At 43.3% G+C, this 17,588-nt stretch overlaps 3 protein-coding genes across 4 annotated transcripts in view; 1 reads left to right on the forward strand and 2 right to left on the reverse strand.

Annotated features, from left to right (window-relative positions):
- Nucleotides 1-2,531: 2,531 nt before the first annotated feature.
- il6 (interleukin 6 (interferon, beta 2)) lies at nucleotides 2,532-4,468 on the forward strand. Its single transcript, XM_055893456.1, has 5 exons — nucleotides 2,532-2,550; nucleotides 2,647-2,840; nucleotides 3,520-3,630; nucleotides 3,929-4,072; nucleotides 4,277-4,468. The coding sequence occupies exons 1-5, from the start codon at nucleotides 2,532-2,534 to the stop codon at nucleotides 4,466-4,468; spliced, it is 660 nt and encodes a 219-aa protein (XP_055749431.1).
- Nucleotides 4,469-6,762: 2,294 nt separating this feature from the next.
- Nucleotides 6,763-10,102, reverse strand: LOC129830761 (mitochondrial import receptor subunit TOM7 homolog). The gene is made up of 3 exons (XM_055893457.1): nucleotides 9,890-10,102; nucleotides 7,373-7,421; nucleotides 6,763-7,172 (listed from the first exon to the last, which is right to left on the reverse strand). Exons 1-3 carry the CDS (start codon nucleotides 9,990-9,992, stop codon nucleotides 7,157-7,159), a joined length of 168 nt encoding a protein of 55 aa, XP_055749432.1. The 5' UTR covers nucleotides 9,993-10,102; the 3' UTR covers nucleotides 6,763-7,156.
- Nucleotides 10,103-10,499: 397 nt separating this feature from the next.
- LOC129830762 (hyccin-like) overlaps nucleotides 10,500-17,588 on the reverse strand; it is a 30,028-nt gene continuing 22,939 nt past the window's right edge. Inside the window, exons 12-13 of one of the 2 annotated variants that reach the window (XM_055893459.1) lie at nucleotides 16,632-16,940; nucleotides 14,418-14,507 (exon numbers count right to left, since the gene is read on the reverse strand). In XM_055893459.1, coding sequence (XP_055749434.1) covers nucleotides 16,660-16,940 — 281 coding nt within the window. In that variant the 3' untranslated portion in view covers nucleotides 14,418-14,507; nucleotides 16,632-16,659. Of the gene's footprint in view, nucleotides 14,508-16,631; nucleotides 16,941-17,588 lie in introns of both variants that reach the window. The other variant, XM_055893458.1, reaches the window with a different exon arrangement.

Below are 17,588 nucleotides of genomic sequence, written 5' to 3' on the forward strand. Positions count from 1 at the left end.
TAGTTAGTTAAAAAAAAAAAATTGTCTAACCAACTGACGAGATCACCTGCTAGTTTGGCTAGTGGGCTGATTTCAAAATCACACACTCGGCGTTGCACACCCCATTGATTGAATTGAACATTCATATGAAAGCCATTTGTTGAACATTAAAACATAATTTGTTGAATAAATGAACGTTGTACTCACATTTCATAAAGCTGTTGTTTAGCTATTCTTCTCGCTAAAAATAGTTCTCAGAAGAAATGGCCGAATGAGAATGCCGAGATGTCATCACTCTGCGTGTTACGTGAAACAAAGGTTTTCCCAATGAATGGAGATAGCCAACTTTCATCTGAAGCCACATTTGTGGATTGTAACACATCTACAGGCGGACAAATTTAAAAAAAGTTCTGTAAGCACTTTTCGAATGTGCAAATGCACATTCCACAGTTGTAAATGTTAGGGATTTTGCTCACAAATCGTTCAACATTTGTTGACATTTTTATTGTATTTGTGTGCTATGTTGAATATATTTACAGATCATTGATGTATTTGGGATATATGGTGAATATTTGTGAAATATCTTTACATATTCACAGATAATGGTTTAATTTCAAATGTTTTAACATGTTTTAATTTAATTTACAGATTATGGTTTTATTTATGAAATATTTTTATATATTCACAGATCATAGTTTTATTTGTGAGTTATGTTGAATATATATGCATGGATCGTGGTAGACACTTACAGAATAAAGAAACAAACCTCACTCCTCACACATAACACACAACAGACTTGGTATAAAAGAAAAGACAAACTCAACCAGACTTTGCGCAGTTCGTCTGTGTTGTGGCCCCAGTGGTGTAGAGTACTAAGTAAAAATACTTTAAAGTAGTACATTGTTTAAATATTATTATTATTATTAATTTTTTTTTATTTATTTTTTTCCCCTTTTCTCCACAATTTTCGTGGTATCCAATGGCTAGTAATTACTATTTTGTCTCATCGCTACAACTCCCGTACGGGCTCGGGAGAGACGAAGGTCGAAAGCCATGCGTCCTCCGAAGCACAACCCAACCAAGCCGCACTGCTTCTTTAACACAGCGCGCCTCCAACCCGGAAGCCAGCCGCACCAATGTGTTGGAGGAAACACCGTGCACCTGCCCACCTCGGTTAGCACGCACTGCGCCCGGCCCGCCACAGGAGTCGCTGGAGCGCGATGAGACAAGGATATCCCTACCGGCCAAACCCTCCCTAACCCGGATGACGCTATGCCAAGGGAGGCCCCTGTTTAAATATTTTTGACAACTTTTTCTTTTATTTCACTACATTCCTTAAGAAAATATGTACTTTTTACTCTCATACATTCCCCCACACCCCAAAATAACTTGTTATATTTCGAATGCTCAGGCAGGACATCAATGAGACCAAGCTGAGCAATATGGTCCAATTTATGTACCTATAAATATAATGCGTTGTCATCCCTACTGATCTGCCGGACTCACTCGTGATATCTGAATGTTAGTGTGCCCCTGTCTGTCTGTACATAAATTAAAAACAATACAATTGTGCCGTCTGGTTAGGCTTAATATAAGGAATTTATGTATAGCATTTACTTTTACTCAAGCATATGCACAAAATCTTTCCGGTAGTTTAACCGACCCTGGCTGATGTGGGCCAAAACTAACTGTTACCTGGGATGAATTGAGAGAATTATCCCAACCCAGAACTAACTATTATCTGGGATGAATTGAGAGAATTACCCCAACCCAGAACTAACTATTATCTGGGATGAATTGAGAGAATTACCCCAACCCAGAACTAACTTATCTGGGATGAATTGAGAGAATTACCCCAACCCAGAACTAACTATTATCTGGGATGAATTGAGAGAATTACCCCAACCCAGAACTAACTATTATCTGGGATGAATTGAGAGAATTACCCCAACCCAGAACTAACTATTATCTGGGATGAATTAAGAGAATTACCCCAACCCAGAACTAACTATTATCTGGGATGAATTGAGAGAATTACCCCAACCCAGCATTCTAGATAGGCCTGATACCTATTTGAGGTGTTCCATGGTGCAGAGTAGAGAGACCTACTGACCTGCGTAACATGACAGGTTATATGATGATGGACTACTATCTCTCAATTAGAGACTTCCTGTAGTCATTATTTTGTCTACATAGTACACTACTTTTTACCAGGGCTCCTTGGCTCTGTTCAAAAATAGTGCACTAAGTAGAGAATAGGTAGCTTTTGGGACACATTCACAAATATATGACTACAGGAAGTCTCTAATGGAGAGATATTATTCTGTAATAGGGTGACATTCAGGAAGTATCCAATATGTCTGACTGATAATGATGGAAAGATGCTAAAGAAGAGAAAAGAATAGGGGGAGGAGAAGAGGAAACCCCTGTGATGTGTAAGAATATAAATGCTGGGGCATGCAGCATCAGTCTGACAAAACAAGTAGCCTACCAACTTCATCATCAGTCAGGAGCATCACTGGACCCAGAGCCTACAAACAATTAGCTGGAACATGAATTCTTCTACACGCTGTACGTCTGACGTCACTCTAATCTGCCGTTCTCCGTGGTCAAAGAAGCTGGGTTGCATTTTATCACTCACTCGTTCTACTCTCCTCTTCCTTTCAGATCTCTCTCTCCTCTCGGTGCTCGTGGTGTTAGTTAAGGGGAGTCCAGTGCCCAGCGCGCTCTCTGAGCTCATGACCTCCGGATGGACCTCAGGAGAGGAGCTCGGGACAGACGGTGAAACGGGCGCGCCCCCGAAGTGGGAGCAAATTATCAAGATGCTCGTTCACGAGGTAACCACCTTGCGCAACCAACAGGTGAGTTGTTTAAGATGTGTTTAAAAATGTTAACGTTATAGTTGAAAACAACAATAGGCCTACTAACATCGAAAATAATAAATTAAACCAATCTGAAAAATACACATTTTATTCGTCCTTGTGTTGTAGTTTGTCAGTGGTGTAAAGTAAAAATACTTGAAAGCACTACTTCAGTAGTTTTTTGGGGTATCTGTACTTTATTTTACTCTTTATGACAACTTTTGCTTCACTACATTCCTAAAGAAAAGCATATACTTTTTACTCCATACATTTTCCCTGGCGCCCAAAAGTACTTGTTACATGTTGAATGCTTAGAAGGACAAGAAAATTGTCCAATTCACACTTAAGAGAGCATCCCTGTTCATCCCTACTGCCTCTTATCTAAACACAAATGCCTCATTTGTAAATTATGAATGTTGGAGTGTGCCCCAAGCTATCCGTAAAATTTAAAGAACTAGAAAATTGTGCCATCTGATTTGCTTAATATAAGTAATTTTAAATGATTTATACTTGTAGTTTTACTTTTGATACTTAAATATATTTAAAACCAAATACTATTGGACTTTTACTCAAGTAGTATTTTATTGGGTGACTTTCACTTGTACTTGAGTCATTTTCTATTAAGGTATCTTTACTGTTACTTAAGTATGACAATTGGGTACTTTTTCCACCACTGTAGTTTGTGGAGGAGTTTCAGAAGCCCGTGGAAGAGATGCCATCGTTCTCACAGCACCAGGTCCCATCCACCCCCCCACACCTCTCCAAGAGTCTCTGCTCCACCTCCAACAAGGTAAAGATGGAGATCAATGAATAAATGTCCCTGACCTGTGTCTGGAATTCAGTCCAAATAATGAAGCAAAGATATTCCTTTTGTGATCAAAATGAAAAATCCCCTAACTGAAAAAGACGCATTTAAATGGCAGAAGCAGATGGACTAGGTAGCAACATGTGCAGATATCTTTATTGGCTGACAGCCTGAGCCTTGTTCCTCAATGTCTTCCTTCTAGAATCTAGGACCTAGGGAGTTTAAATAAAATGTGACTAATTGATTAATTGATTGAGGGTGATTGTTGTCCCCTCTCCTATAGGAGGCATGTCTGCAGGAGATCAGTCGGGGTCTGCAAGTGTACCAGCTTCTTCTTCAGCACATTAAGGCTGAATACCCTCAATCAACCCTAGTCCCCTCTGTCACACAACAGACCACTGTCCTGATAGGGCTGGTCAAAGACCAGGTATGTAATAGTAATATGTAATATAAAAGTGTTATATTATATTGGAATACGACTTAAATATCATTAAAAAAAGAAAAAAATAACTTTCATTGTGGTCCATGAGCCGATTTCCCAGAATTTGATTAATTCAGATGCCTAAGGTTTAGCAGTCTTGTGGCACACAGATTGACCTAACGTAGTGTATCTCTCTCGCTCTCTCTCAAGATGAAGGCTGCTGAGGTAGTAGAGGACCTGTCTGCCAGTGAGAGGAAGTGTGTTCTGGGTGAGGTGCCTACAGGGACAGAGTGGGAGAGGAAGACAAGCGTTCACGCCATCCTTAGGGAGCTACGTAACTTCCTGGTTGACACCAAGAGAGCACTCAGCCGCATGGGAAAAAGTGGCAAAGACTTCCAGTAACCATGACAACACTGCTATGGGCAGAGATTTGTTATATCAGGCCTGGAGCAGAAACTTGCAGTGTCTTATTCTCTAACGCAGCGGTTTCTTTTTATTTATTTATTGAATGTAAAACTTGACTTAACTTGAAAATGATCAAAATATTTATCGTTGAGATGAAATGCATTTAATTAATTTATTTTATTTAATCAGATTCATTCATTTGATCTCGAGAAGCTTTGCGCCTCAGATAAAAATATGTCTATTTTTTTTAAAGCAAAGGTTATTTATTTCCATACAAATGGACTCAGAATGTATTTATCTAATGATGACATGTTGTTGTTGGATTTCAAGCACAGAATTAAATGTATCTCAAAGTGCCTTAACTGTACATCAGTGACTACATGTTGGACAGACACTGTGATGTTGTGGATACAACAATGAATAATAAATGGTCTCAAGTAATATAGAAATGTGTTGCTCCTGTGTTGTTTGTTTACTGAACATACAGTACCAGTCAGAGTTTGGACACACCTACTCAATCCAGGGTTTTTCTTTATATTTTACTATTTTCTACATTGTAGAATAATAGTGAAGACATCAACACCAGACATAACACATATGGAATCATGTAGTAACCAAAAAACTAATAAACATATACATATTTGAGATTCTTCAAAGTAGCCACCCTTAGACTTGATGACAGCTTTGCACACTCTTGTCATTCTCTCAACCAGCTTCATGAGGTAGTCACCTGGAATGCATTTAAATTAACAGGCGTGCCTTGTTAAAAGTTCATTTGTGGAATTTCTTTCCTTCTTAATGTGTTTCAGCCAATCAGTTGTGTTGTGACATGGTAGGGTTGGTATACAGAAGATAGCCCTATTTGGTAAAATACCAAGTCCATATTATGGCAAGAACAGCTCAAATAAGCAAAGAGAAATGACAGTCCATCAATACTTTAAGACATGGTCAGTCAATCAGGAAAACTTCCAAGAACTTTGAACTTTTTTCAAGTGCAGTCGCAAAAACCAAGTGCTATGATGAAACTGGCTCTCATGAGGACCGCCATAGGAAAAGATGACCCAGAGTTACCTCTCCTGCAGAGGATAAGTTCATTAGAGTTACCTGCACCTCAGACTGCAGCCCAAATAAATGCTTCAGAGTTCAAGTAACAGACACATCTCAACATCAACTATTCAGGAGACTGCGTGACTCAGGCCTTCATGATTGAATTGCTCCAAAGAAACCACTACTAAAGGACACTAATAAAAAGAAGAGACTTGCTTGGGCCAAGAAACACAAGCAATGGACATTAGACCGGTAGAAATGTGTCCTTTGGTCTGATGAGTCCAAATTTGAGATGTTTGGTTCCAACCACCGTGTCTTTGTGAGACGCAGAGTAGGTGAACGGATTATTTACATTTACATCATTTAGCAGACGCTCTTATCCAGAGCGACTTACAGTAGTAGTGAGTGCATACATTCTTTTTTTTTATACTAGTCCCCCATGGGAAACGAACCCACAACCGTGGCGCTGCAAGTGCCATGCTCTACCAACTGAGCTACACGGGACTGTGTGGTTCCCACCGTGAAGCATGGAGGTAGTGTGATGGTGCTTGCTGGTGACACTGTCTGTGATCTATTTTGAATTCAAGGCACACTTAACCAGTATGGCTACCACAGCATTCTGCAGCGATACGCCATCCTAGCTGGTTTGCGCTTAGTGGGACTATAATTTGTTTTTGAACAGGACAATAACTCAAAACACACCTCCAGGCTGTGTAAGGGCTATTTGACCTGGCCTCCACAATCACCAGACCTCAACCCAATTGAGATGGTTTGGGATTAAATGGACCGCAGACTGAAGGAAAAGCAGCCAACAAGTGCTCAGCATATGTGGGAACTCCTTCAAGACTGTTGGAAAAGCATTCCTCATGAAGCTGGTTGAGCGAATGCTAAGAGTGTACAAAGCTGTTTTCACGGCAAAGGGTGACTACTTTGAAGAAACTAAAATATACTTTCTTTTTCTAACACTTTTTTTCGTTACTACATGCTTCCATATGTGTTATTTGATAGTGTTGATGTCTTCACTATTACTCTACAATGTAGAAAATAGTAAAAAATAAAGAAAAACCCTTGAATGAGTAGGTGTGTCCAAACTTGACTGGGACTGTAGTTTCAATCAGATGGTTATTTACACGTTGTCATCACAACAAAACATTATTTCCACTGATCGGTAAGTGAATTGACCAACCAGTGAATCACAAACAGTCATCTTCTCTCAAAAGGTGATTCATAGACAAACTCAGGTCCACTTTCAACCAACAGGGAGACATTTTATTTAGGATCATTTCAAGTTAAACAGACAAACACAGATCCATGACCAAATGACAAGATAAAAGTTTTACATGTTCCCGAACAGAGAGGAAACAGAACAATAGAGAAACGTTGGTCACGGCGCAGTAAAGGACCTGTTTCAGAATAAGATGTCCATCACGCCATTGGGCATTTCAGAATGATAGGAACATTCAGAGCTTCATGTCTCCGACGCAACCCGAGTGACGTGACAATGAAAGCTCCATCCAACCTATAATATATTAGCCATATAGAAACTGGTGAGGGTAAGCTGGCGTCCGTTTCTGTGGTGACAGCTGGGAGTCACATGACCACGGTTGGATGAGGTGATTGGCCTGTTCAGGGTTGTTCTCAGCCCCACAGCAGACTGGAAGAGAGAAAACAAGGTCAGAGGTCATCTTCGTCTCAATGGTATGGCTCCCTATTCCCTATATAGTGCCCTACTTTGACCAGATCCATGGAACACTATTCCCTATATAGTCCCCTACTTTGACCATATCCATGGAACACTATTCCCTATATCAGGAGGCCAAACCCCAGACAAAGACACACAGACACACAGAATACCTTAGGATGTTTGGCTCAGGCATTCCAGGATCCCCGCCACGAGCAAAACCTGTCAATCAAAAACAAAGAGCAGAGATGAAGAGAAGCAAAGAAAAACCCTTGAATGAGTAGGTGTGTCCAAACTTTTGACTGATACTGTAGTTTCAACCAGATTGCATTGTTGCATTCCTGAGCTTCGTTTTTTCAAAGCCTGCGTAACATCTGTTAGTATCTGAGCTGTTCTCCAATAAAACAGTCTCCATCATATCCTCTGACTCACACTTAGCCATGTAGTTTACTAGCATCAGTAGCCTGTTCCTGACAAGGGGTGAACATGAGTGTTGCGCAACCAACACTTGAAGCATCATAACATTCCAGACCATCGGGCAGGCAGACTGGATTTCCCCTACTTCCTGACCCTTTCTCAACCCCGCTCTCTTTCTCCACCCCAATCTCTCTCGTCCTCTCGCTTCCCTCCCGTTTCCCTCTCCCCCCTTTCCTCCTGGCCAGCAGTTGTCCCTGTGGTCCAATAGAGATGTCAGGGAAGGAAACTGAATGTTGGAACTGACTACCCTAACAACTAAAAGACACATTGCAAAGACAAACGGCTAACAGCAGCCACTAGCTGGGTGTGAACGAACGGTGGCGAGTCAAAATCTAGAACCGTCTGGAAATGTTTTTGTCTCTAACACCTGTAACTGACTGTCGTGAAGGGATGAGAGAATAGTAACCGTGTTTTAAGAGTGGACAGCTAGCTTGTGAAACTCAGTGTGTCATCATAAGTTACATGTCTATTTCTACAACCATATTCATTCACTCCATTCATTCATGCCACATTGCATCACCATTCACATTCCTGACACTGCAAACATTCCGGGTTTCCCCATCGAGTTCTCTAAAGATAGTGTGTGTGTACTGTGTAGCCATGCTAGCTTGTGGCAGACACTCAGAGGTTCCCCAGTGTAACTATCTCGCTCCCAGAGAAGCTGGGCCTGAATATAACTACTGGTCTGGTAGCAAAACAGCATGAGATATGCGCTGTGGGAATCAAACTTGATGATACCCAATAGCAATGTGCATTCTGCACTATTCTCTAAATACAAGTCATTGTGCACCCACACACAACCCTCAGCTAGCACGTAGAGGGGAGAGGGGGACACTTGGAAAGGAGTGGTGCAGTTTCATGTCAAAACCAATCAAATTGACAGCTGTGCCATATAGATTGCTAAATAGTTGGGAAGAGATTTGATGTACCAATTTCCAGGCACATGGTTTATGAACTGATACACAAAATGACACCGGATTCAAAACTTTGAATTTTTCAATTATACAAAATTCTTGCAACCAATAAAAATGACATATATAGCACCAGTCAAAGGTTTGTACACACCTACTCATTCCAGGGTTGTTCTTTAATTTTGACTATTTTCTACATTGTAGAATAATAGTGAAGACATCAAAGCAATGAAAAAACACATATGGAATCATGTAGTAACCAACAACAAAAAAAGGTGTTAAATCAAAATATATTGTATATGAGATTCTTCAAAGTAGCAACAACACAACAAAGGGAGGGAGGTGGTAGGCTGAGTAAGGCTCCCTCCTCCTTGACATCTGTTTAATATTCACAAATTCGAGTTAGGGGAAGCTCGTTTGTGTTATGCGACCACTGCATGCGATTGGAATTGCATGATCAGCTGTACGTTTTTCCTCTTTCAGTTAGTTAAGCCACGCCACCCACATTCATTTAGATTTATGGCCGTAGCCTGACAACGGGATTTCCTGTCGAAATAATAGCTAAACCAGCTAGTTATGACTTTTCCCAAACTCGGTCCTGGGGACTCCAAGGGGTGCACATTTAGTTGTTTTTGCCCTAGTACCACACAGTTGATTCAAATGATCAACTCATCACGGTGTAGTGCTAAGGCAAAACCCCAAAATTTGCAAACCATGGGGTCCCCAGCACCGAATTTGGGAAACTCTGAGCTGTGGCTCACAGTGGCCAGTTATCATAGCTAGGGGTGTGAATGGGGAAATGAAATCAGGTACGCCCCTGCTGTCAACTGAAACTAGCTAAATAAAAAAAGGTTGGATTCTCCCGTGGGGGCATCATGATTCTGATTTCTCCTGTAATACGGTTCAAACACGCACACACAAAAACAGTAGTGTACAGCATAACATTTGACCCGGAACGCTTCTGCCACAGCAATCTTACCGCAGCTAACCCTGCGCACACACACTACACCCACTTAAACAAACTAAGGCTTAACACGATGAGTCCCAATGTGCGTTTTGCCTAATTTTTGCTAACTAGTTTCCTTTGACAGCTGGGGCATACCTGGGTTAATTCAGGGTCTGTCTCTCTCTGGTTTCATTTCCCCCCCATTCACAACCCTGACTATGATAACTGACCACTGTGAGCCACAGCTCAACGTTTCGCAAACTCGGTCCAGGGTGCACATTGTTTCTAAGCCTACTCCATGCCCCCGGAAACCGAACTGGTAGCATGCTAAGCTAATCAGCTAGCCCCGTACTAACCCAGATAGAGCACCGTGGGGATGAAACCCCAGCGGATAACGAACTGTCCGGTCTGGAATACCGTCTGCAAGCGTTGTTTGGTCTCCTTGCTGAGCTTCGCCATGGTACTATGCAGGTAAACACCGGCAAAGGTACACAGGTATGTAAGCAGGTTCACTGATTCCCTGAAGGACGTGAAAAAGAGGAAGTCGACGGAGGAAGCTTGGCCGTAAAGCAAGACAGAAGGTTTTGCTTTTTGCGACAGTTGGTACAATCACAATTGTGACGAGCGCCACTTTGTGGGCGCAAATGTTTCTGCTCCAAACTAATCTCGTTACCCAGAAGTACAATTCTCGCGAAAATTGTCACTTCGCCGTTTACACGTGAATCTTTCCATGTGAGATTAGCTCCAAGCAAACTCCTCATACTAATGTTCTTCTGAACATTACAACGCCTAAAATTAACATATTACATACTGAAATATGCATGTTGATAACATACATACACAAACTGGATGCATACTTTCACTCAGATGTTTGGGTTTGAGAACTAGGCCCATCATGTCATCTCCTGAGTGAGGATGAGTGTGTGTTTGTGCTTGCATGTGTGTGATGAAGAACAGCAACAGAAATATTGTGAAATATAGAAATACTTTATTCTCAGAGAGAGTATCTCTACCAGTAAATTATCTTCAGACAGAAAATCCCAAACAATTGAAGTCCATCAATATGTACAGATTCATGACATAGCGTAAAACAACACAATACAGAAACATGATTGTTATCGTTCCACCATATGAATATAAAACAGATCTAGAACACTGACGGACAGAACTCTGGTTATGATAGAATTCTGGTTCTAGAACACAAAAGGTTCCAGAGGGGTAGACTTTATTCTGCATTCAGATCTCCAGTAGGAAACAACACTGTTCTGTCTGATCTATGGACTCCTAATCATAGAAATAAAATGAATAGAACGGATGTCACAATTCAAGTCAATGATGGCATAATGGATGGACTGGCGGACATTGCAAGTGTACCCATAGGCACAAAGCATGAAGTAAAAGCAGGAAGTGTAAACATCAATATGTGCTGTGATTTGTTAAAACTCAACTGACATTACAAAAAAATACATTCCATTGCATGAGCCACATCAGTTAACAATTTAAATGAACATTCTACATTACTTTGAAAATGATTGCATCACAATACCAGGCAGCCATTGCAAGTGTACCCATGAGTTTACCAACCAAATTGCCAGGGTTAGAGCTTCCAAGTCCGTTCAATTCATTCTATTTCTATGCTCCCAACACTTCTCTCCATCTTTACCGCGGTGAACTTTATTGCAACCAAAATGGAGAAGAGTGTGACTTTGACTTTATTGTTCTGCTAGTCAGCAGTACACCTCTCCTCAAGGGTGATATTTGTGTGTATTACATTATAAGGTGAATGCACCAATTTGTAAGTCGCTCTGGATAAGAGCGTCTGCTAAATGACTTAAATGTAAATAAAGCAGGTTATGATAGACCAGAGAACAGATTAATTAAAGACCAATCAATCAATAAAGATCAACCCTAGCTTGAATAGGCCTACTCCAAATTCCCAAGCCCCTATAGCCACTCCTCCCAAGCCCCTATAGCCGCTCCTCCCAAGCCCCTATAGCCACTCCTCCCACGCCGCTATAGCCACTCCTCCCACGCCGCTATAGCCGCTCCTCCCACGCCCCTATAGCCGCTCCTCCCAAGCCCCTATAGCCGCTCCTCCCAAGCCCCTATAGCCGCTCCTCCCTAGCCCCTATAGCCGCTCCTCCCAAGCCCCTATAGCCACTCCTCCTACGCCCCTATAGCCACTCCTCCTACGCCCCTATAGCCACTCCTCCTACGCCCCTATAGCCACTCCTCCTACGCCCCTATAGCCACTCCTACGCCCCTATAGCCGCTCCTCCCAAGCCCCTATAGCCGCTCCTCCCAAGCCCCTATAGCCGCTCCTCCTACGCCCCTATAGCCGCTCCTCCTACGCCCCTATAGCCGCTCCTCCCAAGCCCCTATAGCCGCTCCTCCCTAGCCCCTATAGCCGCTCCTCCTAAGCCCCTACTCCTACACCCCTATAGCCCCTCCTCCTACACCCCTATAGTCGCTCCTCCCTAGCCCCTATAGTCGCTCCTCCCTAGCCCCTATAGCCCCATCTCCTACGCCCCTATAGTCCCTCCTCCTACGCCCCTATAGCCGCTCCTCCTACGCCCCTATAGCCCCTCCTCCTACGCCCCTATAGCCCCTCCTCCTACGCCCCTATAGCCCCTCCTCCTACGCCCCTATAGCCCCTCCTCCTACGCCCCTATAGCCCCTCCTCATACGCCCCTATAGCCCCTCTTCCTACGCCCAGGAGAATGTTTGGGATTGTGGTCGTGCAGGGTTGGGTTTTCTTGTGCTTTAACACTGAAGGAATTCAACACTGCTAAAAAAACAACTATCTGGTCTCGTAGGAAAATGCCACATTTATAACCGGACTTTGTCTGCTGTACATAGAACACCACAGTTAAAAGGTAGACTCTGCAATATGACATCAGCATACACGGTGGGGTGACTTCCTGCTACTACATAGGCTGAATCACTCCCTTCATTTGAGTGTTCACACATGCCTCCGCCATACTGTATGCACAAGTGTCCCAAAGCTGAGGGAGTGGAAATTAAATCGAGGGGTTAGGGGCTAATTAGACCCTCAGATAGGCGCGTTGGCCAAGCCAGCAAGGCTGCAGAGCGAAGTGCTATCCCGACACACACCGCAACTTGATACAAAAGACTGGAGAGGCGTGCCCAATTATAAGTCCCTTTGCAGTTGTTTGTTTGTCTGATTGACACATGTAACAGAGGAAAAACCTCACAAATTAAACATTTAACTGTTACTGAGGTTTATATATCTTGTAAAACAACAGGGGGATTTGTTCATTTAAAATGTCATGCTCATTTAATTATTTAAACATGGAACATGAATTACATCATTCAAGTCACGAGCGTGTCCCGAAGTTGATGGGTTTAGTGATCCCTCGCCACTCTCTGGAAGTCACCCTCGCCACTCTTCGAAAGCAACATGTGCCAAACGGAGTGTCCTCCAAGCGAGTTGGCAGGGGTGAGGGTTTGGGATTCACTGTTACACTTATATCAATACTGTTAGCAGGAAGTCACCCCACTGTGTATGATGGTGTCATATTGCAGTGTATCTTTAAAAAACCCTAGTCTCTCTCTTCGTCATTGGAACATACCACAGTTTACAAAAACAGTTCATACATCATCAAAACAAACATTAAAACAAACTCACCCCAATCAACTTATTGATCTGAAACATACAACCCCCAATAAGCTTGTTTATTGATGAGATCAGTGAGAAAATATTGCTTCTAATAGGATAACATCAATCAATACTTTTCAGACATTTACGACATTCATCATTTTTTGAGAGGTTTCTACAATTTAGCAATCTGTCGTTTAATCGTTTCGTGGGATGCTATGGCAACAGGAGTGTGAACTTGGCATTGTGTTGGGGTTGTTCAAACCCTAGTGCATGATGGGTAGGAGTACAGGATTACCATTGGGGTGCGGATTGGAAGGGGTTGGGGGCTCTAAACTCTCCCATTCATTCTCTCTCACACACACACACACACACACACACACACACCAGGGGCATGGTCAGGAGGGATGAATGGAAAGCCAAGCAGGACAAACAGGAGTCTCTTAAAATACTCAATTTCCAAACCTTTTACAAAAACAGCTGTAATGAGTCACTCTGTCCAGTCTGCAGTTCTGTCTAGTTACCACCAGGGGGGGGTGGTTCAATAACTCCAGGGATGAGGGCTGGACCCAGGCTCCCGGCTCTCTCACACCAGGCTCTTGCTTTGGGGAGAGAGGAGGGGGAGGAGAGGAGCCGGCCTTTGGAGGTGAGAAGCTGTCCTACTGGAGAAGAAGAGGTGGGGGAGATGAAGAATGGTGTGGAGAGGAAAGAAGGGAGGGCATGTGTTAATGAGTTTGGGTTCCAGTCCCACTGGCAGGCTGGGAGTCCAGATCAAAAGGTACAGGGGCATGGGGTTAGAGGGTTTAGATGGGTGGTGAGAAGTCAAGGGTTAAATATCAGGGTTCACAGGTCACTCCTAAAGTGCACCCTGATGCTTGGCGAGCGCTGGGTGTGGGAGGGGCTTATATAGCCTAGCTCCTCCTCCTGTAGACTGCCACTGCATGAATAGCGGCCAGCCTCTGGGTTACCACGGTTACCTCCAGTGTTGTTTCCTTCGAAGGAGCGGGAGAACACGGCGCTGGCTGTGCGCGATAGGCTGCTTAGAGCGCTATGGCTCGGCCCCTTGGGCACCGATTGGCTGGACGTCAGCGTCAGACGTTTGATTGACAGATCCAGGTTCTCGATCAAGGACTGCCCCCCTGGAGTACAAGTCTCCTTCTCCTTATGCGACCGTCCGCCTAAATGCCACTTCCTGCTTCCTGTCTTGGTCCCTCCCACCCCAGGGGTGATACTGTTGCTGATAGTGATAGTGGGCGGAGTCAGGTAGTCCGGGCCGGACCCTCTTTTAGCCCACACCCCTTCGTCCACTTCCGAGATATCCATCAACTCGTCCGGGGAACCCAAATCCACTGCGTCTAGCGAGAGAAGGAGGAAGAGAAGGAGAGAGCACCTTTTTACATTCCACTTCAAGCACTGGTTGCCATTCAGCTGTACTACTGTGTGATAGCAGTTAGTGGTACTGTGATCAGTTAACTTATCAGGTATCACCAGTTATCAGAGGCCAGCAACAGGCAGAGGTCTGGGCAACAGGAGTAGTAGAAAGCAAAACGCATACCCACCACACACACACGCAAACACTGATTACTATCTACTATCTTATATTAGCAGACGGAGAGATAGGCAGGTCCTTCATTACAACTGAACTGATATAAAAACTGAAATTAATACTAAATAAAAACTTTATAACATCTGGGCAAGAGACTCCCAGTATGGGCAGACTAGATAGAACCCCTTTCTGATTTGATGAGCACAGTGACCTAATGGCCAATCCAGAGCTGCCTATCCTCCTCAGCTGCTACAGCTAACCAATCAGAAGAGAGCAGTCTGTCACCCCCGGCAACTCAGTGATGTGTTGGAGCAAGGCGTTTTAGAGACCAAAATACCAAACTTCCTTCACCAGTGAATGGAGAACAGAGGGAGAATGGATGGAGAGAGTGAGGAGGAAGAAAGAGCCCAGAGGACATACAGAAACACCTAGGGTCTCTTTATTTTTACTATTGTCTACATTGTAGAATAATACTGAAGACATCAAAACTATGAAATAACACATTTTGAATCATGTATTAACCAAAAAATTAACTTTGCCTTGATGACAGCTTTGCATACTCTTAGCATTCTCTCAACTAGCTTCATGAGGAATGCTTTTCCAACAGTCTTTAAAAGGAGCTCCCACATATGCTGGGTACTTGTTGGCTGGTTTTCCTTCATTCTGTGGTCCAACTCATCCCAAACCATCTTAATTGGGTTGAGTTTGGGTGACTCTCCTTGGTCAAATAGCCCTTACACAGCCTGGGAGGTGTGTTGGGTCATTGTCCTGTTGAAAAACAAATGATAGTCCTACTAGGCGCAAACCAGATGGGATGGCGTATCACTGCAGAATGCTGTGGTAGCCATGCTGGTTAAGTGTGCCTTGAATTCTAAATAAATCACAGGCAGTGTCACCAGTAAAGCACCCCCACACCATCACACCTCCTCCTCCACGCTTCACGGTGGGAACCACACATGTGGAGATCATCAGTTCACCTACTCTGTGTCTCAAAGTCACGGCGGTTGGAACCAAATATTTAAAATTTGAACTCATCAGACCAAAGGACACATTTCTACCGGTCTAATGTCCATTGCCCGTGTTTCTTGGCCCAAGCAAGTCTCTTCTTATTGGTGTCCTTTAGTAGTGTTTTCTTTGCAGCAATTCGACCATGAAGGCCTGATTCACGCAGTCTCCTCTGAACAGTTGATGTTGAGATGTGTCTGTTACTTGAACTCTGAAGCACTTTTTTGGGCTGCAATTTCTGAGGCTGGTAACTCTAATGAACTTATCCTCAGCAGCAGAGGCTACTCTGGGTCTTCCTTTCCTGTGGCGGTCCTCATGAGAGCCAGTTTCATCATAGCACTTGGTTTTTGGGACTGCACTTGAAGAAACTTTCATAGTTTTACAGATTGACTGACCTTCATGTCTTAAAGTAATAGACTGTCGTTTCTCTTTGCTTATTTGAGCTGTTCTTGCCATAATATGGACTTGGTCTTTTACCAAATAGGGCTACCTTCTGTATACCACCCCTACCATGTCACAACACAACTGATTGGCTCAAACGCATTAAGGAAAGAAATTCCACAAAATAACTTTTAACAAGGCACACCTATTAATTGAAATGCATTCCAGGTGACTTCCTCATTAAGCTGGTTGAGAGAATGCCAAGAGTGTGCAAAGCTGTCATCAAGTAGCAACGGGTGGCTACTTTGAAGAATCTCAAATATATTTGGATTTGTTTAACACTTTTTTGGTTACTACAAGATTCCATATGTGTTTTTTCATAGTTTTGATGTCTTCACTTTTATTCTACAATGTAGAAAATAGTAAAAATACAAACTTTTGACTGGTACTGTAGATATCAGGAGAGGCAACGCCGCACGGCAAAAGTTAGTCAGCAAACCAATCAGCCGTCATGCTTAGATAAGACCACGCCTCCACACACTGTTACCTCGGTTACCCTGGGGATGGGGAGGGTCTTAGTACTGGGCTCTCCCTGCGGAGGCAGGCCCAGAACCCTCGTCCACCAATCGCCTCACAGACTTCTGCCTCCTGACCTCTTGACCTCTAAGACTGAGGTCGTGGGTGGGGCTGACCTCTGAGGCTGACCCCAGCGGCTCCGGCTCGGGCTGGGTTAATGGTCGGGGGTCACGGGGTCGCAGAGAGTCTCCATTGGGCATCGTCACACTGATCTCTGGGATGGATGACCCTTGACCTCCAGGGGCCGCCAGGTCACTGTCTACACTGACCTCCTGGGACTCTGGGGTCATGGAGATGGGGATACAGATGAGACAGACACACAAACACAGACAGTAAAATAAATGTGATGGCAAAAAAAAAAAAATCATGATCACACAGTATCCAGAGTATAGTGATAATGCACATGCAGACAGTGATAATGTACACGCATGTATAGACAGTGGTCATGTATAGACAGTGGTCATGTATAGACAGTGGTCATGTATAGACAGTGGTCATGTATAGACAGTGGTCATGTATAGACAGTGGTCATGTATAGACAGTGATCATGTATAGACAGTGGTCATGTATAGACAGTGATCATGTATAGACAGTGATCATGTATAGACAGTGGTCATGTATAGACAGTGATCATGTATAGACAGTGATCATGTATAGACAGTGATCATGTATAGACAGTGGTCATGTATAGACAGTGGTCATGTATAGACAGTGATCATGTATAGACAGTGATCATGTATAGACAGTGATCATGTATAGACAGTGATCATGTATAGACAGTGATCATGTAGAAATGTAATATTGTGTGTTGGTCATGAATGACAAAAATAAAGTGAATGCATCAGTATTACATACAGTTGAAGTCGGAAGTTTACATACAGCTTTGCCAAATACATTTAAACTCAGTTTTTCACAATTCCTGACATTT

This window comes from Salvelinus fontinalis, chromosome 32 (assembly GCF_029448725.1).
Source record: "Salvelinus fontinalis isolate EN_2023a chromosome 32, ASM2944872v1, whole genome shotgun sequence".
Classification (NCBI taxonomy): domain Eukaryota; kingdom Metazoa; phylum Chordata; class Actinopteri; order Salmoniformes; family Salmonidae; genus Salvelinus; species Salvelinus fontinalis.

Coding starts and splice junctions, on each gene's coding strand:
- il6 (XM_055893456.1), top strand. Junction 2,841..3,519: donor CCACCTTGCGCAACCAACAG/GTGAGTTGTTTA, acceptor CCACCACTGTAG/TTTGTGGAGGAGTTTCAGAA. Junction 3,631..3,928: donor TCTGCTCCACCTCCAACAAG/GTAAAGATGGAG, acceptor CCTCTCCTATAG/GAGGCATGTCTGCAGGAGAT.
- LOC129830761 (XM_055893457.1), bottom strand. CDS start 9,992: ATGGCGAAGCTCAGCAAGGAGACCAAACAACGCTTGCAGACGGTATTC. Junction 7,422..9,889: donor CCCCACGGTGCTCTATCTGG/GTTAGTACGGGG, acceptor TTTGATTGACAG/GTTTTGCTCGTGGCGGGGAT.